Here is a 27,719-nt window from a genome sequence, read left to right as displayed (position 1 = left end):
GACTTGTTCCCATGGTCTGATTCTGCTACTGTCTTTCACATCTGAAGCTGAAACCACTCAGGTGCTGCTGTACAACGTACCATGCGTCTGATTGTTAATGTTTGATCCCATTTGAGATGTTCAATTGGCGGATGCCGTTTAAGGTTAGATCAGCGTGTCTGCTGCATTCAGGATGGACACCCTCTCTGCCTTTTTTCCAAGGCCATTGGTTTGAAGACCCCATTAGAAGATGTGCAGGAGACAAGAAGTGCTGGAAGCAGCTAAGCCAATTCTACTTTCACACCATTATGACTAGTCCAGATTGATAATAGATTTGGATGCAACTTTAACATACTTATGATTGCATGGCCATGCGTTCTGTTGATCATATACCAGACTCTGTTTACTAACCCCAGTCTTCTTAGGTCTTGGATTCTCAAATACCCATGGGCATGTGGCCTAAATTTCTATCAGCGCTCCAACTTCTCAGAAGTTCTTTGGCACAAGAATCTTCTATTTTACCATATCCTCGCCTTGCAAATCTTCCCCCATTTAGGACATTTTGGAATGGGTCTTGCCATACATTCATATGTAAAGGCTTATCCGCCCCCGCCTATCTCTGTGATCATCCAAATGCTATCCTGGAAACACTGAGGCAATCACTTTACACTCGCTTATCTTGCAGATGTCAGTGTGAGCAACTGTGAACATAGGCGGATGGTTATTCACTGTAAGGTTCTAAAGGGCCTGGAGCCTTCTAGATGGCGAATCAGTCTTTTAGTAAAGTAAAACTATATTTCAGATTTATTGGAAGTTCTACCCCTCTTCTACCTGCAGGTCACTGAATATAAAAGGCCAAAACACCCAAGAGGCTTGCTGGCAACTTTTCAGCAAATCTAAGATGTTTTAAGTTACACAGGCTTCATTTATGTGGAATATCAAGGAACTGTTGGAGACCGGATCTGAGTCTGAACAGGTGTTGATTTTGGGCATCTGATTAGGTTACCTTTTCTTAGTTGCTATCCTATTAGGGCACAATGTTGCTGTGACTATCACAGAATGACTACAGGCTGGCAAGATTGGTCAACGATGGATCCCCTTTTGCACCTCACTACTGTGAGGATCTCTTCCTTTCTAGGTAGTCTGCGGGTTAGCTCCTTATTATGAAGATTACTCCAGTGCTTACTTTGTTAAAAAAATAAGTTTGTGCCAGGGCCCTCATCACGAGGCCACTGTAGCTTGCACCACCCATTGCCTGTGCCAGCGTTGCCAATGACAGGACCTGCAAAACTAATCCTCACACTGCTAGAATTGTGGCAATTCTGACTATTTGAGGCCCCCAAAGCTATAAGAATGGCAGGTGTTAGCTGGCTTTAATGTATAATTAATTAATAAACATCGTCGTTCTGCTCATCTTAAAATTTCAATAACAGTGCCACCATGTGGCAGCTGTACTGAGAAGTGCCTGTGCTGACAATTAAGTGATGGTGCCAAGCACCGGAAACCACTGACTCAAATTAAGCACTGGATTACTCCAATTGTAAATGTAAATGTACATGTATTTATATAGCGCAAATCACCGACCCGGTATCTAAGCGCTTGCTTAGGGAACCTGTCCTGGTATTCCCCTGTGAGATAACCCCGGCAGGGTATCCACAAGGTGAAAGCCAGGCATCCCACCGCGAGGGGCCGTTGTGGAGATTAAGCAAGCTATTGCCCAGAGTCGCAGAGTGTGAACCCGTGAATCGAGTAGGCACCGGAGCGAGAATTGTCGAGTCCGTGGACATTTTTTTAGGACTCAAGACCCCGCCGAGCCGGGAATTGAACCCTGGTCCCGGGCTGACCTCTGCTTCCAGGTCTGCCTCCTCTAACCAGTGAGCCACACTTCTCCAATTCTTGCATAGAGGAGATTTGACTGAGTCGATTTCCCAACTCCATCCCTCCTTGTATCTCTTTCATAATTTAATGCATGAACCAGCCTGATGGCCAGGGAGTTTGCCATGGTGCCTTCCATCCAACTGGGAATGCTGAGTCTTCAGGTCTTTCCAGCACGGATTTGGTACCTGATCTGATACTAGTGAACTAGACAATGATCCCATTCCCAGTTTTCAGACTAGTCTCTTGGACAGAACCCTGAAAAAATAGAAATCTCCTCAACAGACCTAACTATTAATTCTCCTCCACACATGAAGATGATGTTGACACAGACAGAAGATGCCAGCAACTGGACAGAGAACTTATTGAAGTAACTTTTGGTTCTATTAACCCCTTAACTGCTTCGAACGTTCAGCGCCAGTGCTGAACGTTCGAAGAAACGGGTGGGGCCGCGTCGGCCGTTGGACGTGCGCAGCACCAGGGAGGTAGCTCGCGCGACGTCCAACGGCCGACAGAAGCACTGAACGGGTTAAAGCTGTGCACCATTTTCCTTTCAAAATCGTCTATTAGAAAATGATGGTGTCTATGTTCTGGTGCCTGTTGCAGAGCCTTTCCTAACTTTTTGCTGCCTTTGGAGTTCCAAGTCCTTAAATAGGCGCAGAATATTGGAAAAACACTCAGTTCTGAGCCAGATGTCTGTGGCAAATATGCACAGTGCTGCTGGTGCAACATTGTCTTTGTGACTGGGAACCCTCCAGCTCAAACAGATGGTGATAAACCACTACCTTGAAACAAAAAGCTTCGTTCTCTTGAAGAGAGAAGACTGCCATATATCTTCAAATGTCGGAACAAAATTGACATATCCCTTCTTAACCCACATAGTCAAATTATCAACAATCCAAATATGTGTTATGATCTGTACCGCATGCAAACGTCTGAGTGAGGCCCAGCTAGACCAGAGCAAGGAATCTTGCATTTACAAATGTACACAATGAGCTCCTTTACCTGCTACCAATTGAGAACATTAACCCCATAAGTGGGGAGTGCTTATTTTCTTATATTTGAGGCAGTGTGTTTGTGTTTATTCCTTCATAACCTTTTTTCCCACGAAAGTTATCCAGAACAAATGTGCATCTCTTTTTCAATATGTTGGAAATTGTAAATGTACCCAGGGATTGTGGATTCACCTTGGAGCAATTAGAAGAATGGCCAAAAGGTACCAATTCTATTTTTTTCCAGGGGGTTGGTGGTCTAATAAAGGAAACTTGTTCTGCAAGAAAGAGTTTTTTTTTTTATATTGTCAACAAACTGTTTGCTGTGCGAAGATCATCTTATTAACATCTTTGAGCAAAATAGACCTAGTTATAAAAAAATCACTTTACTCCAATTTTGTATTCTGTCGTTACATTTGTCCTATTTTTGTGCTTCCTACCTACAAAGAGTTTATGGTGAAAGCAAGTGTGAAACCAAAAGGTGAACCCAGAAAGATATACAAAATGTAGAGAACATTTTGAATTCATCAAGGGGTCATTTGTGTAGATCGCTCGTGTTATCCCAGAGAAACTAATGTTAAAATAGAAAATGAATGTAAGTAGGAGAAAACATAGAAATAGCTGAAAACGTTTTAAGATGTTCTTCTTTGCCCTAATGGCTTGTTTACAAAACAAAATACTGTTTTGTCCTCAAAACTCTTTTGGTTCCAGATATATGTAATGTTTGTTGGTTGCCCAAAAATGCGTAATACCCAGAGCCATTAACTGAACTTCATCTTAGAATGATTTTTCATTGTGTACCGACTATGCACCAACTCGCATGGTAAAATCTAATAAATGAAAAAGGAGTAAGAAGAAAATGTATACATTTTCTAACTTTGGCCCCAAAAAAGAGGTTGGGAATAGTGGCTACTTGTAGAAATCTGAACTTAAATTTCCCCTCAATATTATGCAACTCAGAGGGCAGTATGTAAATGTGTTTTGTTTTTTTGTTTTATTTTTTGCACTGGCTTAAATTTGGTAGCCTAAAATGGAGAGAAATTCAATCAATAATAGCAAATCTTGTACTGTTGTGTTTCCAACATTCTCCTGATTAAAAATGGTACCTTGCATGTCCCCAAAACGCAACAAGACAAGATCAAGTTTTTGAATTTCAAGTTCACTCATTTTGGTGATGTGGATAGCTGCTATGTTTGGATTAGGGCTCAGACCGAACCAAGGAAAACCTACAAAACGCAGACCTCTCTAAAAACTAGACACCAAGGGAAGTCCATTGTGGTGTGACCTGTTGTCGTCAAACTTTGGATAAAATGGCAAAACATGTTTGCACTTCTGTAAGGGACAGTTCTGGAATCTGGGGCATCCCCAAGATTCATACATCTTAAATATGTTCTCCCAGTACCCCTTAGCCAGTGTATGTAATTATTTTCGTCTTTAAATGTGTTCAAGTAATTTTGATGTACTCCACTTTATTGTCAATTGAATAAACTAATGTTTTTTTAATATTTGATAATGGGTTCCATGCAATTAGTCTGCCTGGTTTTTGTACCTTTACTGTGGATCTTTACTATCCGAGTGTCACTCACAGTAATTTCATGGTAATTGGATTGAATAAGTTTACCACCAGTTTATGCCTTTGAAAATAAGGCTTCTATAACGCAGTCAGGATAAGGGGCACTGGGCTGCTAACATGTGAACACATGTGCATAGTCTGCACATGCTTGTACACAAGAGACTACTCTTATCGACAGCATGTAGCTGTACACAGGTGTAACAGGCTGTGGCACTTTTAACCCATGCGTGCGGCACGAATTTTCGCAGAGTGGGCGGGATTCGGATGGCCGGTGTCCATCCTATGCGCACGCCCACCGTGACGCGTGATGGCTCCCAGCCAGCACGAGCATGCAAGGAGTTAAACTGCAAGCTTGAATTGCCAAAATAACCCCTTTTGACAGGCCTAATCTTTTCTTTTGAATGTTTAGTTACCCCTAACTAGGTCTCATTCCCCATATAGGTAGCGTGCATGATATTTAAAAGTAGGACATGTAAAAATTAATGTTGAATATGTCCTTGTAGTGAAATATACCCAAAAGCTATTTTCACTATTGCAAGCCTGTCTGCTTCCATAGGGGAACACTAGACTACATTGTTACATTTAATAAATGCTAAATTTGATTTGGTAGCAGCCAGAGAAATAATTTAAGGACTCATTTTTATAGCTAATCTAATGTATTGGGGGAATCAAATTGCGTCTACCCATTGAGCAAAATGCAGTTTTTAAAAGGGCTTGGTGTGGAGAGGTGTTTTTTGTTCTTTGTGAGGGTAGGCCTTTGGCTGTGCTAACCCCTTCCTGAGCTTCAAAAGATTCCTACCCTGTCATCAGCAGATGTAGCTCACACATAGGCCTGCATCTCATCTTCCTAGACAACTTGGCAACAAAACCAGTGGGAGGGTGGAGCTACTCTAGAACCAGTTTGCAGTGACCACAAGCAAGGGTTTGCCCATTATTATAACCACATCTCTGGATTGGCATAGAAGCTTTGCACAGGTAAAGAAGGATTCTGCCATATTGGATTGCTGTGCAGGATGGTTGGGGCAGGGGTGCAGGGATGATGCCGGCATCCCGAGATTGGCCTGGGGTGCCTGGTATCTAGAACTTACTACCACACTTATATACCCCTGCAGAAAGTGACGGGCAGAGAGCAAGACCCTGGACCTGAAGGCGACAATGAAAGAATCTTGGCGAGCTGGAAGACGAAACACCCTGAAGCCCCTGATGGACTATGGTCTTTGTCTAGAACTGACCTCCCAAACTAAATGTCTCTCCAGGGCCAGTGGTGCTGGACTCTATGCCCCCTGTGTTCCAGTTGGGGAAAGACCTGTTCTCCACTGCCCTTAGGTGCCCTGCGAGATGGCCAGGAGGCCATGGGGCCTGAGGAGTGAGGACAGAGAAGGAGGCTGTGTCAGGGAGGCATTAAAACCGCCTCCCTGTAAAGTATGGCCTCTTAGAGGCCAAAAGGTGTGCTAAAAATGCTCCTGGTAGCTATAGTTTGCTTCCAGGAGCAAAATGAGCCCAAGATAGGGATATCGGCTCAACGTGGCCTGAGTTATGCACCTATGAAAATTGACCATTTTAATTTGCCATTGGTAGAAAATTAAGCACATGGCACTCTTCTGCAACTCCTCCTAATATCCCCAGGATAAAGGAAGGCTCGGGCTGGAATTTCTTTATTTGTAGTTCTTTGGGCTAGGGGGCATGTGTGGGGCACCCTACATGTTTCGGTTTCTGCCCCTAGGGCACACCATCAACCCAGGAGCCGGTGCGAAGCAGCAAACGAAAGCTCAGCAGTGCAAGACTCTCTCTGGCCCCCAGAGACCAAAGACCACTCTTGGTGGGCGTGGCCAGGAACAAGTTGCTGCTCCCACCACAGAAGCAGAATAGGAGTTGGGGGAGCCAAATGAAGAATGTTTGCTCCTTCACAGCACAGGAGAAGTGTGCGGGAAGCCAGCTGGGGTCTTTGGGGCCACTGGGGCCTTGGGGCTTGCCCCAACATTAAACACGCATTGGGGTGTCCTTTGTGGGACTGGGGCACCCCTGCAACAAATGAAAATGCTTGCGGCGCGAGTCCCTATATTCTGGTGAAGTTGTCCCTGCTGTGAGCTGTGAAGCACCTCTTAATGCCCTGCTTTAGCTTTCCTTCACTTTCTGCCTTCCTTGTAGTGTGCCCCAAGGAAGAGGGCAGTGGCACTACCAACGTGAACATTAAGGGTTTTGGAAGGCTGCATAAGGTGAGGCAGTTCCTTCCCCAGCCCGAGATTTATAAACGAGCCCTTGTATACGTTACTATTGTTTTTAGCATTGTGGTAACCCCTTGACAAAGCCAATAAGCCTACTTTATTTAGGATGTCTCCACCTTTATGTTGTGATATTACAGCTGGTATGGATGAGGGTCACAACTCCCTTGGGTCAAACGTGATTTTTAGAATGTCATCAAAGATATTTTCCTCTGCCTGATTAATATATTAATATATATTAATCGAACACTACTGACAACACCCAAGCCCCCTTTCAAACCAGCAATCTCACATCATCCGCAGTGATCTAAGACACTTCTCAAGCTATAGCAAAGCCAATAGATAAGGCTAATAAAGGAACATGCCTCTTCATTGATTTGTGAGTTTGTGTGTATGAACTCAAGAGCGAATTAGTGGATGGGTGAATGACTGAGTGCATAGATGAGTGATTACAAGGACCGATGCATGAATGACAGGTGGATGAGTGACTGCAATAAACCAGACTTTTTGGCATTGCCAATCCTTGTTCAATGCGTTGCTCCTCATCCACCACCCACGGTACATCGAGCTAGTCCCTACTATATTTTCACCTATTACTGCATGGTTAAGAATGCCCTACTCACCCCGCTAGTTAAAATGTTAAGGTTCGCTTTGCGCCATAAACCAGACATTTCCTGAGAAGGATATGCTTTTCCTATTCTACACTCTAGCATTACTGACCTATATTTTACAACCTTTTGGATGAATCAGGCCTCCTTTCCACTGCTGAACTTTCAGTCTCCTTCTTCCACACTTTAAGAAAAATAAGCATCTGTGAAGCTAATAGGCCTTACTGTGAAACTTATTGTCTTTGCTAGTTTTGTTTTTTCTCCAGTTGGCCACTGTGTGAGCACATGCAGGCTCAGTAGCCACCTTTAAAAGATTTTTCTCCAAGCAAAATTAAAATCATTTAATGACGCTATCACCGCATGCCTGCACTTGTCCTTCTCGGAATGTTTTTTCTTATGCTTTAGGAAAACAAATTGTACCGGGGACATTACGCATGCCCATACAGCAGCCTTCTTTGAATTAATTTTCTAAAACCATAATAAAAAGATTCAAGATGACCACTACACATGACCACTACACATGTGCACAGCCATTTTAGAATGGTATAAAAAACATTTTAAGATGGCTGCTGCGAATACAGCAGCAAGCGTTGATTGAGGCACAAGTGATCGGATGCAATCGCGGACTGAGGGGGGACCTGTTTAGATAAAAAAGAATACAGTGCCAAGAAAGGGATGGGAATGCAAAAAAAGAAACAGAGGGAGAGAAAATAGTTCTTAATGCAGTGCTGTACAAGGTCTTATATTAGTAGCAGGGCTGAAATCCGGGATTAATTTGAGCCAGTGGTTTCCGGTGCTCTGCACTGGCACTTAATTGCCAACACCAGAGCTTGTGATGGTCTGCCACATGGTGCCATTGTTTGTCTAATTTACAGAGGAGCACAGCAACAGTTTTTAGTCAAATCAGTATACCTTAAAAATGACGCACACCAGCCTCCAAACCATTCTTATAGCTTTGTGGGACTGGAATAGTTTACTCACTATCACACTCCTCCAAGTGTGACAATTCAGTTAAGGTGGTACTGCCATTGGCTCTGCTGGTAGGGGCAAAGGGTGGTGCAAACTGCAGTGGCCTTCTGACAAGGGCACAGCACTTATTTTTTCACAAATTAAGCACTAACTGAAATGCTCCTCGGATGGGACAAACGCAAACATAGGGAGGAAAACCATTGAGGCTTGAGCAAGGGGTTGGACACAAAGACCATTTTAACCCTATGTATGCTGATGACGGAACCGCTCCGTCATCAGCTACGGTGGCGTTGTGCTGATGACTTAGTGGTTCCGTCATGGCCTGGCCGCCACTCCTGAGCGGCGCTGATTTCGCGCCTGCACGGCGTGTTCTATTGAGCGGGCGGGGCCACGACGGAACCGCTCCGTCATGAGCACAGCCCAACCGCGGCTGATGACGGAGCGGTTCCGTCGCCAACATGCGGCCGCAGCGAGGCCGCCCCGCCCCCTTAGCGCTGCGGCGGAATAGCTGCCGCAGTGAAGGGGTTAAACCTATACTGGATACAATGTTTTGTTTACCAACAGACAGCTGAAGCAGTGTGTAGGTGAGACCTTAAAACAGAGCCACAAAAAGAAGACCCAAAGCTGAGGAGCCCAGATTCAAATGAGAATCGGGCACACAAACTCCACCAGCCACCACGGTCTGTGTCAAGGAATGGCCACCAGGTATGAACAGCATTTGTGAACCCAGCTGCAGTGCACCGTGAGATACATATGGGAGAGTATGACTTGGACTTATGCAAGTCCTGTCTATATACAGGTTTCCCTCACATAATGTCAGTGCTGCAATTGGGAAATACTTTACTCCGAGAACCCATAAATGGGGGGTTACGGTGTGGCAACAAAAGGGTGTGGAATCACATGAAATGGAGGCATGAAGAACAGCATTCTGACAGTCAACTTGTACATTTATTTATTTAAAACTCTGCCACAAAGAAACTGCAGCCAATTAAGCCAGAATAGATTTACTGTCACATTTCTGGTTGCTGCCAAAGGTTGTGCTTTTAAATATCTTATGGGGTTAATACACCTGCTGCAGAGAGCTTTTTGTGCCCTGTAAATGATAATGGTAAGGTAACTATGGTGGGCAACGCTCTTGCTGGAAGGATCTGTTTTTTTTCTAGTCGCATTTTTTGCTCATATTGTAACTGGAGTTAAAGTGTCTCCTGCAAAGCATATCATTTAACATGCAGATGACAGATCTTTATTTCAAGTAGCTAGGTAGTGTTGTTACTGCCTTTGACACAGATCATTTACTTGCAGTTCCTAAATTGCAAACCTTGTAATATAACCGCTATGAAGTGTATCAAGGACCTGCTTGCAAACTGCAAGGCATGGGTTTAGAACCTTCTTGTTTCTTTTCTCAATCTGTTCTTATTATTAGGCTGCCAAAAAGGGATTATTTTGATCATATTAGCTCTTATTCGTACAGAAACCCCCAAGCACTGCATTACATTTTAAATCCTGACTTTGTTTCTCTCAACCAGACACTCTTAACATGTAACATCTTCTAGTAAAGGTAGTGGTGGACCCCTTCACCTTGCAACTGATTGTCTTATGTAACATCCTGTACATTGCTTTACACTCTTGCATGAGTGATTTAAAGCGTTCTGACACCCTACATTTGGATGAGTAGCGCTATGAAAAATGTTAATAAAAAGTAGGTGCTATTTAAATTGCTATTTGTATAAATACTTGTACAGAACATTTTATCTGACATTCTTGCAGTGCATGAAGAGTGCATATACGGGATTTCTCAAACTAAAAAGCATTGTAGTTTCTCTAAAGTACTTGTGTAGTGATAAGTTGTGTGCCTTTGTTTCCCCTTCATTGCAATGGCATCTAGGTGTTACCCCCAGGTAGCTCCCAGCCAGAATCCTACTCGAACAAAAAGAGGGTTTGTAGCGCTTTCAATTCGCTCTTTGGGTTGGGCCCAGCTGGTATCGACAATAAGAAAGCCCCCTCGCTGCTTGCATGTTGCTGCTTTAACTACAAAGGATACTACGTGCGGGGGCTGCCGAATGGTCTCCCGGTGTTTTGAAATAATATCGAAAAAAATGGTCCTGTATTACTGGGGCCGGACGGATCCCCTGTCCGGCTCAGTAACTGCTGCTGAGTCTGGGATCTGACTGGATCCCCCTTCAGTCCAGCATTGCATAGTGTATAATAATTCCCGCTATTCAAATTTGGGGAATTATGTTTTATGCAAAATTGTATTTTGTAACAAGTGCCTAATGTTTAGCTGCTGGTGCGTTTTTTTAACTGTAAACTTATGACAATTTTGCCCACAGCCATTTTTAGGTCTCGCCTGAGACAGCGCATCGCTGTCTCTTCGAGACATTTAGTAAGTGGCTTTTAGAAGTTTCAAAGGATGCTTTTTCTGGCCTACAGACTGCGTTCACAAGCTTGTGCACAGCTGCCATCTGTGTTTTTATTGCTGTGTTTTTATTGCTGGAACCAGGCTCCTCTGCTCGCACTCACCCTCCCTTCTCCCCCTCCTCTTCGTCAGTTTAATTTGTGTCTTCTATCGCTGTGAATGCTCCTACTTCCACCAGTCACACACACCATTGGTCGTCAGTGCACGATTCCACCTGGCACACACACCACCAGCCTTCAGTGCACGCTTCCACCAGGCACACACACCACCAGCCATCAGTGCACACTTCCACCAGGCACACACACCACCAGCCATCAGTGTATGCTTCCACCAGGCACACACACCACCAGCCGTCAGTGCACGCTTCCACAAGGCACACACACCACCAGCCATCCGTGCACACTTCTACCATGTACACACACCACCAGCCATCAGTACACGCTTCCACCAGGCACCCACACCACCAGCCGTCAGTGCACGCTTCCACCAGGCACACACACCACCAGCCGTCAGTGCACGCTTCCACCAGCTGTCTGTGTATGCTTCCACCAGGCACACACACCACCAGCCGTCAGTGCACGCTTCCACCAGGCACACACACCACCAGCCGTCAGTGCACGCTTCCACCAGGCACACACACCACCAGCCATCAGTGCACACTTTCACCAGGCACACACACCACCAGCCATCAGTGCACACTTTCACCAGGCACACACACCACCAGCCGTCAGTACAGCAGGCAGGCTCTTCTCAGAGTTTCTTGGTAAATATGTGTTCAATGCCTGGAAGGGAGTGGGTCGAGTTTCCTTAAGCCATGCTTAGTATGCATGTGCAGTGCATGAACTTCTGTGTGAGTGAGTCAGGCTGCCTGAGGCTCACTCACTCCACACTTGTAAATTGCACCTCACCACGCTTTTTCTCATTTGTAAATTTCGGCGCATGCGCACAGCTAGGCAGCCCCCACACCCCCGGGAATGACTGCTTCCTACAAACAGAATGGAAACAACATTCAGAGCAATGAAAACAAGTTCATTTGATGCAAATAACTGTTAAAAACCATGACCAGCAACTTTAACAAAACAGCAACAAAAAACAAACTAGCATTGGCATAGCCTATAAGTATTTAGTTACGCAGCAGAATATCCTTGGTGCAACAACACCAACTGTTGCATGGCTAAACACTTAAAAAGGTCCCAAATGCGAGACCTATTGGCTTAGCCAATGCTTGTTGCAGTTAGTTTTTCCCACAACTAGAATTGGCTGGTCATGTGGTTTTACAAGCTAAAGTGGTGCTCCAAAAACGCATACAGACGCAGCTAAAATTAGGGACTTTGCAAAACGCGGGTCAGAAAACAAAATCTCAACCTCTAGGTTTTGATGAGGATAGTTCATGAAACGCTTACGGTGTACATTCCAGTGTCCAGTTACTGAAATTATGAGTTCAGATTAGAATTTGGCCTGCTGACACCTCGACTTGAATAATAGGCTCTATTTGGATAGCTATCCCCGAGTTTTATCTACATTAAAGCAATGGACATCTGAGAATGGGCGAGGCTGGAGAGAGCTGCAGAAGAGTGCCCCTAGAGGAGGCTGTGGACTGCATGTTCCCGCACATCTTGATAGAATACAAAAAAAAATAACTTTGGCCATAACACCATCAGACGTCTTGCACTATAAACTCCTCTCAGATAAGTGCTAATCACTACAATAAAAGTTGTAATGTCTATTAAGGTACGGCCATTGATGTAAATACTTTAGCCAAAATTAGCATTTTAGCTTGGCAAAGTCATAATAATTTTAGCTGCATTGAGCCACACTACGGCTGGTAAATAGACCCTCTTGGCAGTAGACGTGCCTACGCGCCACAACCCCCACAGAAGCAAACCACTGCCTTTTTGTTAAATACAAAAGAAGGGATTCTCCTTTTGCAGTGTAAGAGCACCGACAATAAATCACCTTTGTGTTGGTAATGATTCAACTACTGAGGATTAGCAAAAGATTACCATAAGCACTCCAAACCATCCCAACACTCTTCTCCCCTAACATTGTTAGGTCACATATTTTATCCCAGAGGGTTCCAACAAAACACTGCTCCTCTGGAAAGTTTTATGCGGCCTTACAAAGACTTAATGTCCTGGATTCCTTCAGCCAGGATCAGAGACCATCTTTGGGAGAACTTGCTCTAGAAAAGTAACCACCCCTTGCTATCCTGACACAGCGAGTCTTTGGATGCTCCACGTAGAAGAGAGGCTTACTTTAGATGTGCAGCTGGCCTGTCTTCCACTTCAGCTTCCAAAGTTTGCTTTCTCATCCATAGACCATATTAAAGCCTTAGAGTCTGCTGGAGCAGCTCTACTGGCCATTTAAGGCCCGCTTCAGTGTTAAAGCCTCGAGCCAAAGGTGAGGGCCTTTAACAAGGGAGCAGGCCTGTAATAGCTGGTAGAGTACGCTACAGAGGACTCTATGGCTATTACACGGTTACACCCCCTAGAGGGCAGAATGTTCCAATTGTAAAACATGGGCCTCCCGAAGCCCGAGAGAGTTGGAATCCCTTGGGCTCCGTGAGGCCTTTGTTCACAGCTGTTGATGTGAACAAACATTGGGATGTTGATGCTCCGGGCTTCTACCAGCCATTAGAAGCCCATAGCACTCCATTGTTGGAGCGCTCAACATGTTCTTTTCTGTCAATCTCGCCTGGCTTCCGTCTCCCTTCACCATAGACTGCCTGACTTCTAACCCAACAGTTCAGGATGAACTCCTCAGCATGGATTCTGTCTAGTTTATGGCCCATCTCCGCCATGTTTGACAGACCTTATTCATAAATACCTACTCGCTTTGTTGGCGCTGCTTACCTCCACCTTCTCTACGTACCTGCATCCCCCATTAGATCACTTTGTTTCGGTGTGGTCCGTTTGCTTGATCCTCATCCCGGGGATGACCTTCTGGATCTCAAGTTTAAGTTCTCTCTAACACAACTCAAAGCTGCAGTAACACTCTTCAACCTTGAGTTTGCTTGAGTTGAATGAGACTGCTCCTTTGTTCTTCAATTTCAGGCTTATCTATACAGCCCTGTCTGTAAATACACCTATTGCTAAAATGCAAATGTATTGTAAAGTGCTTTTATTTGTCTACTTACCCTTTACTTGGCCTTCTTTATTGCGATTCCCATGCATGGGTAATTGGGTATACCCATCTACCTGCCTCGGTCACTTCTGTACCTCACGCCTGATGAAACGTACGTAAGAACCTTTCTGATGGAAATGAATAAATGTTACTGCAATTCTCTTTACTCCACTGTGCATACATTTTCCATCTTGGCAGATAATGAGGAACAGAGCTGAGTAAGAGTTGCGGGCCAAAATGTACTTCGTTTGCCCAGGCTGTGGCAGAAATTAAGGGTACTGAAAATGGAATTGCAACGTATACAGACCTTTAGATTTCTTGAGAATTGGATGTACTTATTATGTGTGTCTCTTTTTGTCCTAGAACTGACTGAAAACCTTATTTTATCAAACGATGATGCGATCAGCACGTGCCAATATTCGGCGTGGGTGTCATTTTGTGAAATTTACAATGAATATGTCTACGACCTGTTGGATGTAGTTTCTTCCACAAAACAGCAAAAACGTGCTGTTTTAAAGGTCTGTGATGATCAAGCTGGCAGCAGTTATTTAAAAGGTAACTATCCGCGTCTCTACACACTCGATGGCGCAGTTTAACAGTTTACCTGTATATAATGAGACAATGTGTTTTTAATTTTACAGACTTAAAGTGGTTTAATGTTAGCAGCACCGAAGAAGCCTGTAAGATATTAAAAATAGGGAACAAGAATCGGAGTCTGGCAAGCACAAGAATGAACCAACAGTCCAGCAGAAGGTGTGTAATTTGCTCTGCTCATTTTCACGTAATACATACAAAAAACATATACGCCTTACATGTTGAAAATGATTTTCTTCATTCCGTTTTTCATACAAGGTTGCTTCATCACGTCTCATATAACTCACACTTATAGATACAGCTCGGGGCCACTCAAATGTTTATATGTTTTTCGTTTATCTAGGCACTGTGTAAATTTCATTTATTTTGACACTTCTCTGCTTAAGCAACAGCCAGCTACAAGTCACCTCGTCTGCCACGTGGTAATGTGAGAACTATTTTAATAACCACTTTGTCACTGTGAGCTCTGTACATCAGTCCAGAGAGCTGCTAAAGGCTCATCTGCTTAGTAAGTCTCGGGTACGACTCACCGAGTCTTTCCATAACCGAAATAACAGATCGCCTTCTTTACTCTCGCCACATCACTGAACACCTTCGAGAACTACACTCGCTCCTATAGGGCTGGACTGGGAACCGTAACTGGCCCTGGCAAACTTCTCAACCGGTCTCCCTGGGGGTGCAGCCGAGCTGTTTACTAGGGACGGTTTCAGCCGATTTTGTTGCAGGGGGACGATATGGCTGGCTCCTTATAACAAAAACTTCCCTGCGGGAGCACAAAAACCACCCCCCACCCACACGTCCCACTAGGGAAACGCCCAGTGCCCGCTACAGCCAGTCCGGCCCGGCCTACAAAGCCCTATAAGACACAGGACCAGCATATCTAAAGCACCGCCTCTCATTCCATGTACCCGCCAGACACCTTGGCTCTGCCCAACTGGACCTGGCCACCGTCCCACAGATCCACAAGCCCAGAGTCCTTCTCCTACCTCGCCAACAAGACCTGGAACACCCTGCCCCTCCATCTCAGGCAATCCCTGTCGCTGTCCCAATTCAGGAAGGATCTCAAATCCTGACTCTTCGACTAAAACCCTGCGCCCTTATGGGTGAGTAGCCACGCTATAGAAAACCGTGATTGATTGATAGAGTGACTCTTTTATAAGATACGTCTTTCAGCAGTTGTTTCCTATAATTTGGTCCTGATATTAATTAATCTCTCTCCATTCTGACTGTGACAGCAGGTTAACCTCAGTTTCAGACATTCGAAAAACTTTCCTTATAAGTATCGAATAACAGCTGCTAAAACAATGAAAATTGTTTAGTCTCATAAGGTGAACATGAAGTTACTACACTGGTGCCAAGGGGCAAAGTCGCAAATCTAACCTCAAAGCGTGCAACACTGAGGTTTTAGGGAGGTTATAAGCCCATTTCATTAAAAGCCCTTCTTTTCTATTATAATTAGGGCTTCCAGTTTTCAGTTTAAACAGATTTCTACATATAAATACAGACAGGAAACTCTATTTCCTTTGTGTGCATTCATAAAAAGAAATGGTAAAATACTGCTGAAACGTATTCAGAGACACGTGCTGCGCAGCCGTGCTGCAGCCCAGGGTTGCCACGCCCCTCTGCCTGATGTAGATCTTTAGATGCACTCTGCCTGCCCCCAAACCCCTGCTGACATTTCCTAATTAGTTTTTCACCTAATCGTGGTCCGATCCATGTGTCACTGTGTGGGCGTAACCGTTCCCCCAGCCAGTTCAAAGCCTATGTAAGTGAAAGGGAGGGCGCACATCTGTTTTATTACTTGAATAGTGCCGAGCGAGGGGTGGGGGGTGGGGGGGGGGGATGGTCTTTTGTAGTGTCAACCTCTCTTTAAGTCAGAGTTCTTCAATCTGTGGGGCGTGCCCCCCCTGGGGAGGGGGGGGTGACACCATCTCAGGGGGGGCGCACTCCACTATAATCCCTTGGAGAACTCTGGTATGGCTGGAGGGAGGAGGGGAGGGGAAATCGACAGGGCACGAGGTGCCCCATGCTTTTGTTATGTTAACCCTACCAGGAGGGGGTTAATTCATAAGAGCTGAAATGCTTCAGCTGCAGTGGGAGGCAGGATGACTCCTCTGCTAAAACCGAAAGCACACCAACAGACACGCTTTCGGTTTTAGCAGAGGAGACCCCTTGCCTCCCACTGCAGCTGAAGCATTTCAGCTCTTATGAATTAACCCCCTCCTGGGAGAGTTAGCTCTTCCCAGAGAGGAGACGCATTTTCCAGGGATGTTTCAAGGCATGGGCGAAGTGGGCTCTGGGCATGGTGGGCTCTGGCTCAGTGCCCCAGCCTTTTAAAGGGGGAGGGGTGGGTTTAGGGGAGTGACTGAAAGAGCCAGCTCTGTTCTACAGAGTCTTGTCCTCATGACCTTGACATTTTTTTAAACCTGATGTTGTAAAAAGCGTTTTTCTTTCATTAATTTTTAATGTGTAGGAGTCTATTACAGACACTTTGCAGACAAAATGTGTTTATGCGTCATGCAACATCCATATAAAAAAATTATTTTAGATCAATACAGGACCTCACATATGAGAAATGGAGGGTGTGACCGAGATTATTTGCAGTAATATTCGAGAACTGCTATTGTGTTACATACTGAAAATGCACATCACTATCCCTGAATATCAGATGTACACACATTTAATATTTGACCAAAGAAGGCATGAAAGAGCTGAGACTAAATCATAAAATCAACATTGGTCCGAACTGGGGCCTCCAAATACATTTTCCCCAGGGCCCCCAAAATCCTTAAAACGTCCCTGAAAGTTTCTTTTAAAATTACACAGGCAGACTCGCAAAATGCCAACCAGCCATGTGTTTAAACACCCTGCAAATTGCCTGTCTTCACACTAAATAGTATGTATTCATAGCCGGCTTTAGCGCTGGTGGCGCCTGGTGCGAGAATCGTTTTTGGTGCCCCCACACCCCATGGCTGCCTCCTCGGATTCTCTCACTACCACCAGGTATATGTGCCATTCATAAGTTATTGCAAAACACAGCACCTCAATTTTGGAAAAGGTGATGGACAGAGTTTCTGAATGATGCAGAATACTCCTACCCAGTCAAGAGATCAGGGCTTGATCCATCACCGTTTTTTAGCTCACTGCACCATCCCAGCTCAGAACCTGGCTACATGCAAATTAGTCTGTTCCTGTCCCAGTGCATGATGGGAACAGGGCAGACCAAACTACCAAGCCAATTCTTCACCAGAAAGGACACAAGCTACCGGGGACCGGTTTCTGGCATTTCAGCCGTCATCGGGCTGATGAAGGCTGATAGCCAGAAACCGGTCCTTGGACGCTTGATTCTGGTCTGGGAAAGACATGGCTTGGTAGTTCGGACTGGACTGTTCCCATGGGGCACAGGGTCAGAGCTGATTTGCATATAGCCAGTGTCTAACCCAGGGTGGTGTGGAGTGCAAAAAAACGATGGATTTAGGCCCAGATCCTTGTACTGGGGTGAATGTATGACATTGTTCTACATTCTGTCCATCAACTGTGTTTTTTGCAAAACACAGCACCTCCCCATGAGGTTGGCCCCCCCTCCATAGGTCAGCGCCCAGTGCTGCCGCACCTGTTGCACTGCCCTAAAGCCGCCCCGGTACGTAATAATTTGTAATGTGACTTTTCTGTCTTTGTTCCCTTTTATTATCAGTCATGGATTATTCAGGCAGCTCTAGAAAACCATTAAAAGTTATTTCTATTCATATTTGCTGTTCAAAGTATGCACAGACAAGTCCTGAAAATTCAGCTTTAGGTGACTGCTTATATATAGATCATCTGAGACCTCAAAATAATAAGCTGGCAACCCTAATCATAAATTTGGAAGTTTGTTGAGGGATGAGCACATTATTTTCTTCCACCACCCTGATCCCTAGTTACTGCCATAATAGCAATAGTTTAACACATTTGAAACCCTACACTGCTGTCAATAACATGCTGAGTTATTTCAAGTGTCTGGGATTGCACCTTTTATTCAGACAATTAGCTCCTCATTCTCGCCCTTCACTTTCACCCTCACCCTGCACTCACACTGGTCCTGATACACTCACACCATTCACCCACTTACCCTCCACTCACAGCGATCACAATGCGCCCACACTGATCACAATGCACTCACACCATTCACCCGCTCACCCTGCACTCACACTGATCACCATGCACTCGCACCACTCACCCACTTACCCTTCACTCACAGTGATCACTCTGCACTCACAATGCACTTGTGCTATTCACCCTGCACCTCACCCTGCAGTCACACAAGCACTCTACTCAACCTGCACTCGTGACACTTCACTCACCTGTCCCCCTCACTGCTTAATCTGCAATCTCACTCAAATAAGCCCCCCACTAACCATACATTCATTAGTCCCACTCTGCACTAACATGTGCACCCAAATTTATATGGTTACCTCACTCACCCCTGTACACAAGTATGGGAATGTCCTGCCCCATCAAGGTTTTTGTCCTAAATTAAAAAAGGAGACATCTAAATGCAATTCAATCCAGCCTTCCAGGGGCCCCTTGATAGAGACAGTTCTGTTTTTGCCCTGATGGCCTGGAATAATTCCTAAACAGATTCTTGCAAATACTGTTTTGTTTATTTTTTTTAATGAGATTGTTGTGAGGGAGTCTAGTACTATTTGCAGAGAAATGTGTTTGTTTCATGCAACAACCATAAAAAAGTGAACTATAAAAAAGTTAGATCCAAGCGGGTCCTCACATACGAGAAATTGGAGGATATAACCGATATTATTGTTTGTAAAATTAGAGGGCTGCTGCTTTGTAACAGTGAAAACACATCACTATCTCTGATTGATAGATGTAAACGATTTTAGAATTTCGACTGCAGCGCCGGTGCACCGTTAGTAGGCTGGCTAAAAAGGATATGGCAGAGCTGAAAGTAAATTATTTAAACTCAAATCTGTACTGAACAGGGGCCCCCAACGTAGTTTTTGCCAAGGGCACCCAAAATCCTTAACATGTCCATGACATTACAAAGTCTGTCAGACAACATTGCTCTGAAGTAAAATAGACAACATCATTAATTTATAATTAGTTTTATTTTTTTTAAACATAAGCCTGACGTGTCCTAAACCCCCATTGCTTCAGGCAAGTAACTTATCGTACCACTAAGGAATTTTCAATGAGATGTTCGTTCAGCGCCCTCTTACTGCCTTTCAACTGTTTAGTAAAAACAATTTGCGCACAATTTATCTTGGAAAGTGGTGTTTTGAGCTGTGTAATAAGCCTCGGTCATTTCACCACACCCACTCACAATACTGCAGTTTACTAAATGCTCTCATTGTATTGAACATTATTTGGTTGCTATGCCCGGAATAGCGCGTGGGGTTCGATTCCAGACATTTCCGGCAGGTGGTGGGGGGCCCAACATCTAAATAAAATTCAGCTTGGGGTGCTCAGCCTACAAAAGTTTGAAGACCTCTGCTTTAAGTGGATAGGTGTGCGATCCTTCACACCTTAATCACACTTTTCTGCGCCGCATTGAAACTCGGGTTTTGGGCTCTGCATCTGGTGCAGGTGTCATGGTTTTATTCCGGACTGGTATTAAGGGGAAACCACAGCTGGATGGGGCTAGTGCGTATCACCTCTAAGTGCTGCATGCTATGTTCCTCTGCTTATTGATGTTGAAACTTCTGACTTTTCAGAAGCATTAGGGCGCATTCATTATAAACTATCAGAGTGCGCTATTTCGAGATTGAAGTTTGTTCCTTCCGGGAGTGGGAGACGACACAGGGTGTGTAGAGGGAAGTCCACAAGATAATAAATAGCTTGACAGGATGGGGTGCGAGATCAGCATGTACTCCTGGCATGCGGTAGGTGGTGAACAATTACTGCTGGTTGCTTGCATGGGGTACTTATAACTTTTCTCAAGAATTACAAACACTGGTAGTCTATTTTGTCTTTGTTTTGGAACATTGCACGTTATAGCTATTACAGGACATCCTTCTCAGTGTTGTACAGAAGATCGTTTAATAACTTAAGTATAGAACCTCCTAGGAAGCACATATAACAGTGGATCACAACTTGTCCTATATCATCGATCCTGCTTTGAATACCAATAATTACACACGTCATGAAAAGTGCTACACGACTGGCTGCGGGTTCCAAACGGAAACAGCTGATATGGTCCTCACGAGCACTCTGACTCTGGGAGCTTGAACATGTGCTTGTACTAAATGGCAAAGTTTTCAGATGAAAGTAATAAGTATACTTAATTTGGCATATTACCTACTGGCGGTCGCCAGTAGGTAATTATAGTTAAGATTGGCTACCATAGGAAATTCCGAACATTCTATTGGGAATAACTTTGGGCGCTGATTGAGGGATCTGCCTGTAATTTCCTTTAAAATGGTCTCGCTGCGCTCCTTCGCTGAAAGTTTCGGGGGGATTTGTGAAGTGGGGGCTGAGAAAAAAAGGGGGGTCCCCAAACGTGGGTTCTCCATGTTAATTTCCATTGGACGGTCTGACAAACCTACATCCCGAACCGCTGAACGGAATTACGCCAAACTTGGCAAAATTGTAGGGACTGGTACGCAGATGTGCCTTTGCTATGTTTGGCGAAAATTGCTTCAGTGGTTTTTATGAAAATTAAGTTCAAAAACACATATATATCTATAGGCGCGCTGCCGGCCCTCTCCAGTGCGCGTACCGGGGAGCGCACCCGGCGCGCTACGGCTGTGCGCGAGCGAAAGCTGATTGGCTGTCGGGTGTCTGTTAACATTCTAAACAGTTCGGAGAGTCCGCCATCTTGTGTCTTGGTAGAATCGAGACACAAGAGGTGAAAAAAGAAAGGGGGATATAACTAAAAGGGGGCACAGTAGACGCCCCCTGACCCCCTAGGTTTTCTGAGGGGGGCCTAGAAGGACCATGAAGGGCTAAAAACCTTCTTTTTTTTTTTTAATTTTCGCAGGATGAGCGCTGGCGGCGCTCCCCGTTACGCTCTCCGGTACGCGGACCCTGAGTGTACCACGGGGAAAAAGAGTGTGAAAAAAATAGAGAAAAAAAAATGTTGAGTGTTTAGAGGAAAGTGATGCATTGCTGGAGTGTGACAAAAAAATGATGTAACTCCAGCAATGCATCCTTTCAAATGAGGCCCGGCCTATGTGAAAGGGCCTGCATCAGTCTTACGCCTGCTGTGAAACAGGCGCAAGATTTGGACGCAACAGCGTCATAAAAGTGACGCAGTGATATGTCTTAGATTTCACTGCGTTACCTCTACGACCCTTTCTTGCGTCAATACACCCCCTTTGCATACATTACACCTGACGCAGGTATAATGTGGCGCAGGGGTTTACAAAGTGACGCATCTACCTAGATGCGTCACTTTGTAAATATGACTCAATAAGGTGCATTTTTAACAGCACTGGTACGTCACAAAAAGTGAAGTACCAGTGGCGTAATAGTGACGCATGGCCTCATAAATGAGGCCTTCAGTCTTCTACTCATGCGTCATATTAAATATATGATCCATTATGCCACAAGTACTTACAGATACGTCAGTATTTCAGACGTATCTGTAAGCGCAAAAGTGATGCATTGCTGGAGTGTGTCACAAAAATGATGCAACTCCAGCAATGCATCCTTTCACATGAGGCCAGGCCCATGTGAAAGGGCCTGCATCAGTCTTAAGCCTGCTGTGAAACAGGCGCAAGATTTGGACGCAACAGCGTCATTAAAGTGACGCAGTGATATCTCATAGATTTCACTGCGTCACCTCAACGACCCTTTCTTGCGTCAATACGTTCCTTTTGCATACATTACACCTGACGTAGGTATAATGTGGCGCAGGGGTTTACAAAGTGATGCATCTACCTAGATGCGTCACTTTGTAAATATGACTCAATAAGGTGCATTTTTAACAGCACTGCTGCGTCACAAAAAGTGACGTGGCGTAAAAGTGACGCATGGCCTCATAAATGAGGCCTTCAGTCTTCTACTCATGCGTCATATTAAATATGACTTATTATGTCGCAAGGACTTACAGATACATCAGTATTTCAGACGTATCTGTAAGCGAAAAAGTGATGCATTGCTAGAGTGTCACAAAAATGATACAACTCCAGTAATGCATCTTTTCTTACCCTTCTACACCCCGTTCCTTTTCTACATTTTCTTTGAATATCCACATTCCCCATGTTCACTCTCCTTCTCCTTACTTTCCTTCCCCACACTCACCTTCTTTCAGTCCCCCTACTTCACTTCCTTTCTCCTCTCATAGCTTTTTGTTCTTTCTTACTCATTTTCCTCTCCTTTATCAATGTACTCCACTTCACTTACTCTTTTTCATTTTTTTAAGAATTGGAGGTAGTTCTGGAAATAACTTTTTTTTTTCCTTTTTTCTTTTTTTTTCTTTTTTTAGAACAAAAACAAAAACTGGGAATAAACTGCTCAACAGGAGCAAAAAAATAAAATAAAATAAAATTAGGGCTGGGAACGGCAGCGATGGTTCTCCAATGCTCGAACCATGAGCAGAACACTTTGCTCCCCATAGCAAAGTAGCTGATCACAGTCTCTGCATTTAAGGACGCCTTTGTTAAATGCAGGCTAAATGTTCTGAACCAGCTCTTGCGATCTCCCCCTCACTGATGTTGTTGGTCCTCTGGTTGATGTAGAGGCCCCATCACTGGGAACCTCTTGTGCTAGAGCCCTGACACTTTCGCGGGCAAAATTCTGGGGGTGCCTCCTCTCCACATGACGAATATTTGTGGAGTTCCCCAAAGAATATTTTTTAGTGGGGTCACCCCGTGTCAGGACTGTGTGACAGATCCTGCACTCCACTTTTGGAGCATTTACTTTCTTCTGGTCCTCAGGATTTGAAAAAAACTTCCAGATGAAATGTTCTTTAATCTTCGGCTGAGGAGGCTCTTCATCAAGAAATTCATTGGAGTCATCTTCACTGCTGGATGGTCTGGCAGCCATGATAATCCAAGATATCCAACAAAGAACCAAGAGCAAAAAGGCAGATCCTGCAGTCACAAAAGTGAAAGAAGTGAAGGAAATGGGTGGGGATTTCATTCTTTGTAAAAAAAAAAAAAACTGTTAGCAACCAATGAAAAGTGTTATTTTAAGGTCACATGACTTGACGCTCTTACGCTGCGCGCACCGAAGCGCTTCCGGGGGCGCTTACGCGGCGCGAACGAAGGCGCTTCCGGGGGCGCATAAGCAGCGCGAACGTACGCGCTTCCGGGGGCGCTTCCGCGGCACGCCTAAGTGACGTTTCGATAGTTTCACGGAAATGCAAAATTATATTCATTTCGTAAATCAAAAATACTGCTTTTATATGTATGGTACTAAATGTCTTACGTTATTATTTACTTTTCATTCATATTTTTTTACACGAACGCAGAAGTAGCCCTCCTGGGTGCGCTCTCCGGAGAGCTTACCGGTGTGCGCACCCAGAGCGCAGAGCTGGTCCTAGGCCTTCTAAGGCCCCGGGCGAAAGGGAAGATGTGAGGCCCCTCTAATTGCATAGTGCGTCGCAAGAAGTGACATCACAGAAAGTGACTTTGCAGGACTTTTGAGCTTAGTTATTTGGCATCACTGAAGCAAACTAATGTGGATATCAGTAACCTGGACAAAAAGTAGAGGGGATGGAAATCAGGTGAGCAAATATCCACGAGTGCAACATCCTTACGTTTTTACAGAAAAGCTAGAATCTCTCTGCAACTTTCCATCAATTCTGACCCGCCTTTGCCTTTTTATTAATGGGCTTGGATTACATTAATTCTAATATCATTTTGCAATAACTATCTACCAGCTTTTCTGATGTGTTTAATTATGCACCTGAGATTTCTTTACTTATTCTTCAGGTTTGCAAACATGCTCTCACTTTATTATGAAAAAGTTACATACTAAGGATATATGGTTTGTGGGAAACATGATGGTGCGACTATAGATTTGTACATCTGCCGAGCATAACGATATTACAAGTAACCTCAGAGTTCCATATCCTTATAAAGGAATGCACTCTATGGCCTCATTCCTCTATATGGTCATGGAACTCCTCAGTGAATTGCAATAAATTAAAGATATGACAGGGGGTACTTTATCCCATATACAAATACACTGCAGTGGAAGACCATGACTACAGACATACCTCCCCAAAAATATTTATCAAGATGGCTTTCAGCAACACCAGAGGTCAGATCAATACCATTTTAGTGTCTACACAAAAAGAACAAACCATGAACATTTGGTGTTGATATTTCAATATTAAGTAAACTATAATTGACAATTATACTGTTCAGTGTGCTTTTTCCAATACATTTTTCCTAGAAAATATGGAGGCCTGGGCGTCAACTAAATGGTGGTTAGTCCTATTCATACAGCAGGTAAAACGCAGGCTCTACTCCTCAGATGCAGTGCTAAAGTCAACAATGTCATGAGAACGCCAGCTATGGTCAAAACACATACTATGATTTTGTCAGACTTGACAAGTACAACACAGCCATGCAAATCTATACCTCCACCAGTCACTTAGGTTACATAACAAAACAAAAACATAAATATGGTTTTTAGAAGACCATTTCCGTCTTACACTTAGAACCAAGAGATACAACTGACACAGGGTACAGATGTGGCACGTTCAATTGCAATATGATCAAGTCACAGGAAAAAGGTGCGCATTAAAACATAAAACACAAAGCAGCAAACAAGTGAAGTGGTTCAACATAGGACTCAACAACCTAAAAAGGATGGGATTAAATTGGAACATCAATAGCATCATTTTAACAGAGACAGACAGAACACTGTGTAAAATGTGTAAATAAGATCCTGGGGCAATGAGATAATATCCTAAACGAAGCAATGGGAACATTCAATATATTCCATCGGCTGACTATCCTGAAGTCTTAAAACGCCACTTACACAGCACCACAACAGTGGGGGCCTACTGATATTCTTTAAATCGAGACTAAAAAAGCTTTGAAAGTCCATAAATCATATCTGCACTCACCCCTAGAATCCTAAATTCAACCCAATGTGAAGTGAGGAAGTGAGACGATAAGATCAAAATGTTTCACCTACTGATAGAACCATGCTGACGCTTTTCACATTAAGGAATCTTTAAATATACTTGCCCTAGGCATTACAGAACCCATCATCATGGGACTATCGGCGGCCGCACTCGTCTGCACACCCCGCATTTACTGATGGAAGCCGCGAGTAGATAAAGTGTGGGAGTCCGTCGGCAGGAGGATCGAAAGATAACACCATAAGAGGGGCAGAGGAGCAGGTTGACGGGAGACAGAGAAACTGACAAAATCAGGAACAACGAACTGGTCTCAGCCCTTCCGTTTCCTTAAGAAAGTGGCATGGGCCGTGACTTACCATCTGTCTGAAGAAGACGTTACGCCAACGCGGCCCGGCCTGGCCGAACCGAATCCCGACTCCACTGCTGAAGAAGAGATTGTACAGGCCAGGGAGCGCGTGCGGCGTGCGTGCTGCGTCACTGCATTTTAGCAGCACAGCGCACAGCGTGCGGGGGCTGGCCAAAATTATGTCCAGGGCCGTCATTGGTTGTGCTTTCGCGCGCTACCAGATTGACAGTCCTGGGACCCACATCAAACCGATACACCGCTCTCGCACGGTGACGGTGCATTTCCACTGTATAACTTAACTGCATGCGCGAGTGCGCGCAGCGCTATTCCTGCATTTTCAAGTTGGGCCCTGCTCTGCGGTCTAGTCTACTCTGTGGGGCCAGCGGCGGGGACCCCTGAGTGCGAGGCCCTGGGCAGCTGCCCATACCGCCCATGCCTAGGACCGGCCCTGCCAGAGCGCCCCAGGAAAAAATGATTAAAAAAAACATTTAAAAAATATTATTATAAAAACATTTTTTTTATAATTAATACTTACACAAAACAGCTAATAAAAAAAAATCATAGGTTACAAACTTGATATTTAAAGGAATTAGGTTTTAAAAACCTTTGAAATTCAGTGAAAAAAACCAGAGGTTTCACAATCGTTATAGTTAGGAATTAGCATTTAAAAAACCATTGAAATTCACTGAAAAAACCATAGGTTTCACACCAGTTATAGTTAGCTGAACAGTTTACTCATACAAACCATTGAAATTCCCACGTTATAGTTAGTTGGACTCACTATAACTCGCGCGCCCGCAATCCACTGCTGATGATGTCACATATTACATCATTCATGACATGGTCAGTGACATCACTGATAACATCACTGATGACATCATCCAGTGTCTGTGTGTTTCTGTAAAGTTAAAATACAATTAAGTTAAAGTTAATAATTTACATATTGAAGACTGAGTAGATGTATGAGTGTCTGGATGAAGGATTTAGTAGGTACGTGACTGACTGTATAAGTGAGTGATTAAATGTGTCTTACTGAATGCTTTGGTTAGTGACTAAACTGTTTGAATATGTGCTTCAGTATGTCTGTTGCTGTGTAAGCTGCTGCATGTTTTGATCAGTAGCTATAGGAGTGTCTACATGGGTTATTGATTTGTTGTTCAAGTATTTGTATGTGAGGGTGAGTGTGTGTGTGGGGGTGGCTGGGAGGTGTGTGACTCTGTCCATATACGCAACTCCAGCAATGCATCCTTTCACATGGGGCCAGCCTAATGTGAAAGGGCTTGCATCAGTCTTACGCCTGCTGTGAGGCAGGCGCAAGATTTTGAGGCAACGGTGTCCTACAAGTGACGCAGTGAAATCTCATAGATTTCACTGCGTCACTTCTACGACCCTTTCTTGCGTCAATACGCCCCCTTTGCTTACATTACACCTGGCGCAGGTATAATGTGGCACAGGGGTTTACAAAGTGACGCTTTTACCTAGATGCAACACTTTGTAAATATGACTCAACAAGGTGCATTTTTTACACCACTGGTGCATCACAAAAACTGACGCACCGGTGGCATGAAAGTGACGGATGGCCTCATAAATGTTGCCTTCAGTCTTCTACTCGTGCGTCATAATTAATGTATGACGCATTATGTCGCACAGAGTTACAGATACGTCAGTATTTCTGACATATCTGTAAGCGCAAAAGTGATGCATTGCTGGAGTGTGTCACAAAAGTGACGCAACTCCAGCAATGCATCCTTTCACATGGGGCTAGCCTTATGTGAAAGAGCTTGCATCAGTCTTGATAACTTAATTGTATAGTAACTTTACAGAAACACACAGACACTGGATGATGTCATCAGTGATGTCATTTGAGATGTCATCATTGATGTCATCAGTGATGTCACTGACCATGTCATGAATGATATAATATGTGACATCATCAGCAGTGGATTGCGGGCGCGCGAGTTATAGTGAGTCCGACTAACTATAATGT

The 27,719-nt window shown here is 44.3% G+C and overlaps 1 protein-coding gene across 1 annotated transcript in view; it reads left to right on the top strand.

Moving 5' to 3' along the window:
- The window catches only part of LOC147724186 (kinesin-like protein KIF20A), a 434,630-nt gene that overhangs the window by 112,414 nt on the left and 294,497 nt on the right, over positions 1–27,719 (top strand). The window contains exons 7-8 of the mRNA XM_086966965.1: positions 14,121–14,312; positions 14,399–14,510. Coding sequence (XP_086823091.1) covers positions 14,121–14,312; positions 14,399–14,510 — 304 coding nt within the window. The remainder of the gene's footprint in view (positions 1–14,120; positions 14,313–14,398; positions 14,511–27,719) is intronic.

The sequence above is a fragment of the Lissotriton vulgaris genome, chromosome 4_1 (assembly GCF_964263255.1).
Source record: "Lissotriton vulgaris chromosome 4_1, aLisVul1.2, whole genome shotgun sequence".
Classification (NCBI taxonomy): Eukaryota; Metazoa; Chordata; class Amphibia; order Caudata; family Salamandridae; genus Lissotriton; species Lissotriton vulgaris.
This window is presented reverse-complemented; position numbering and strand designations above follow the sequence as displayed.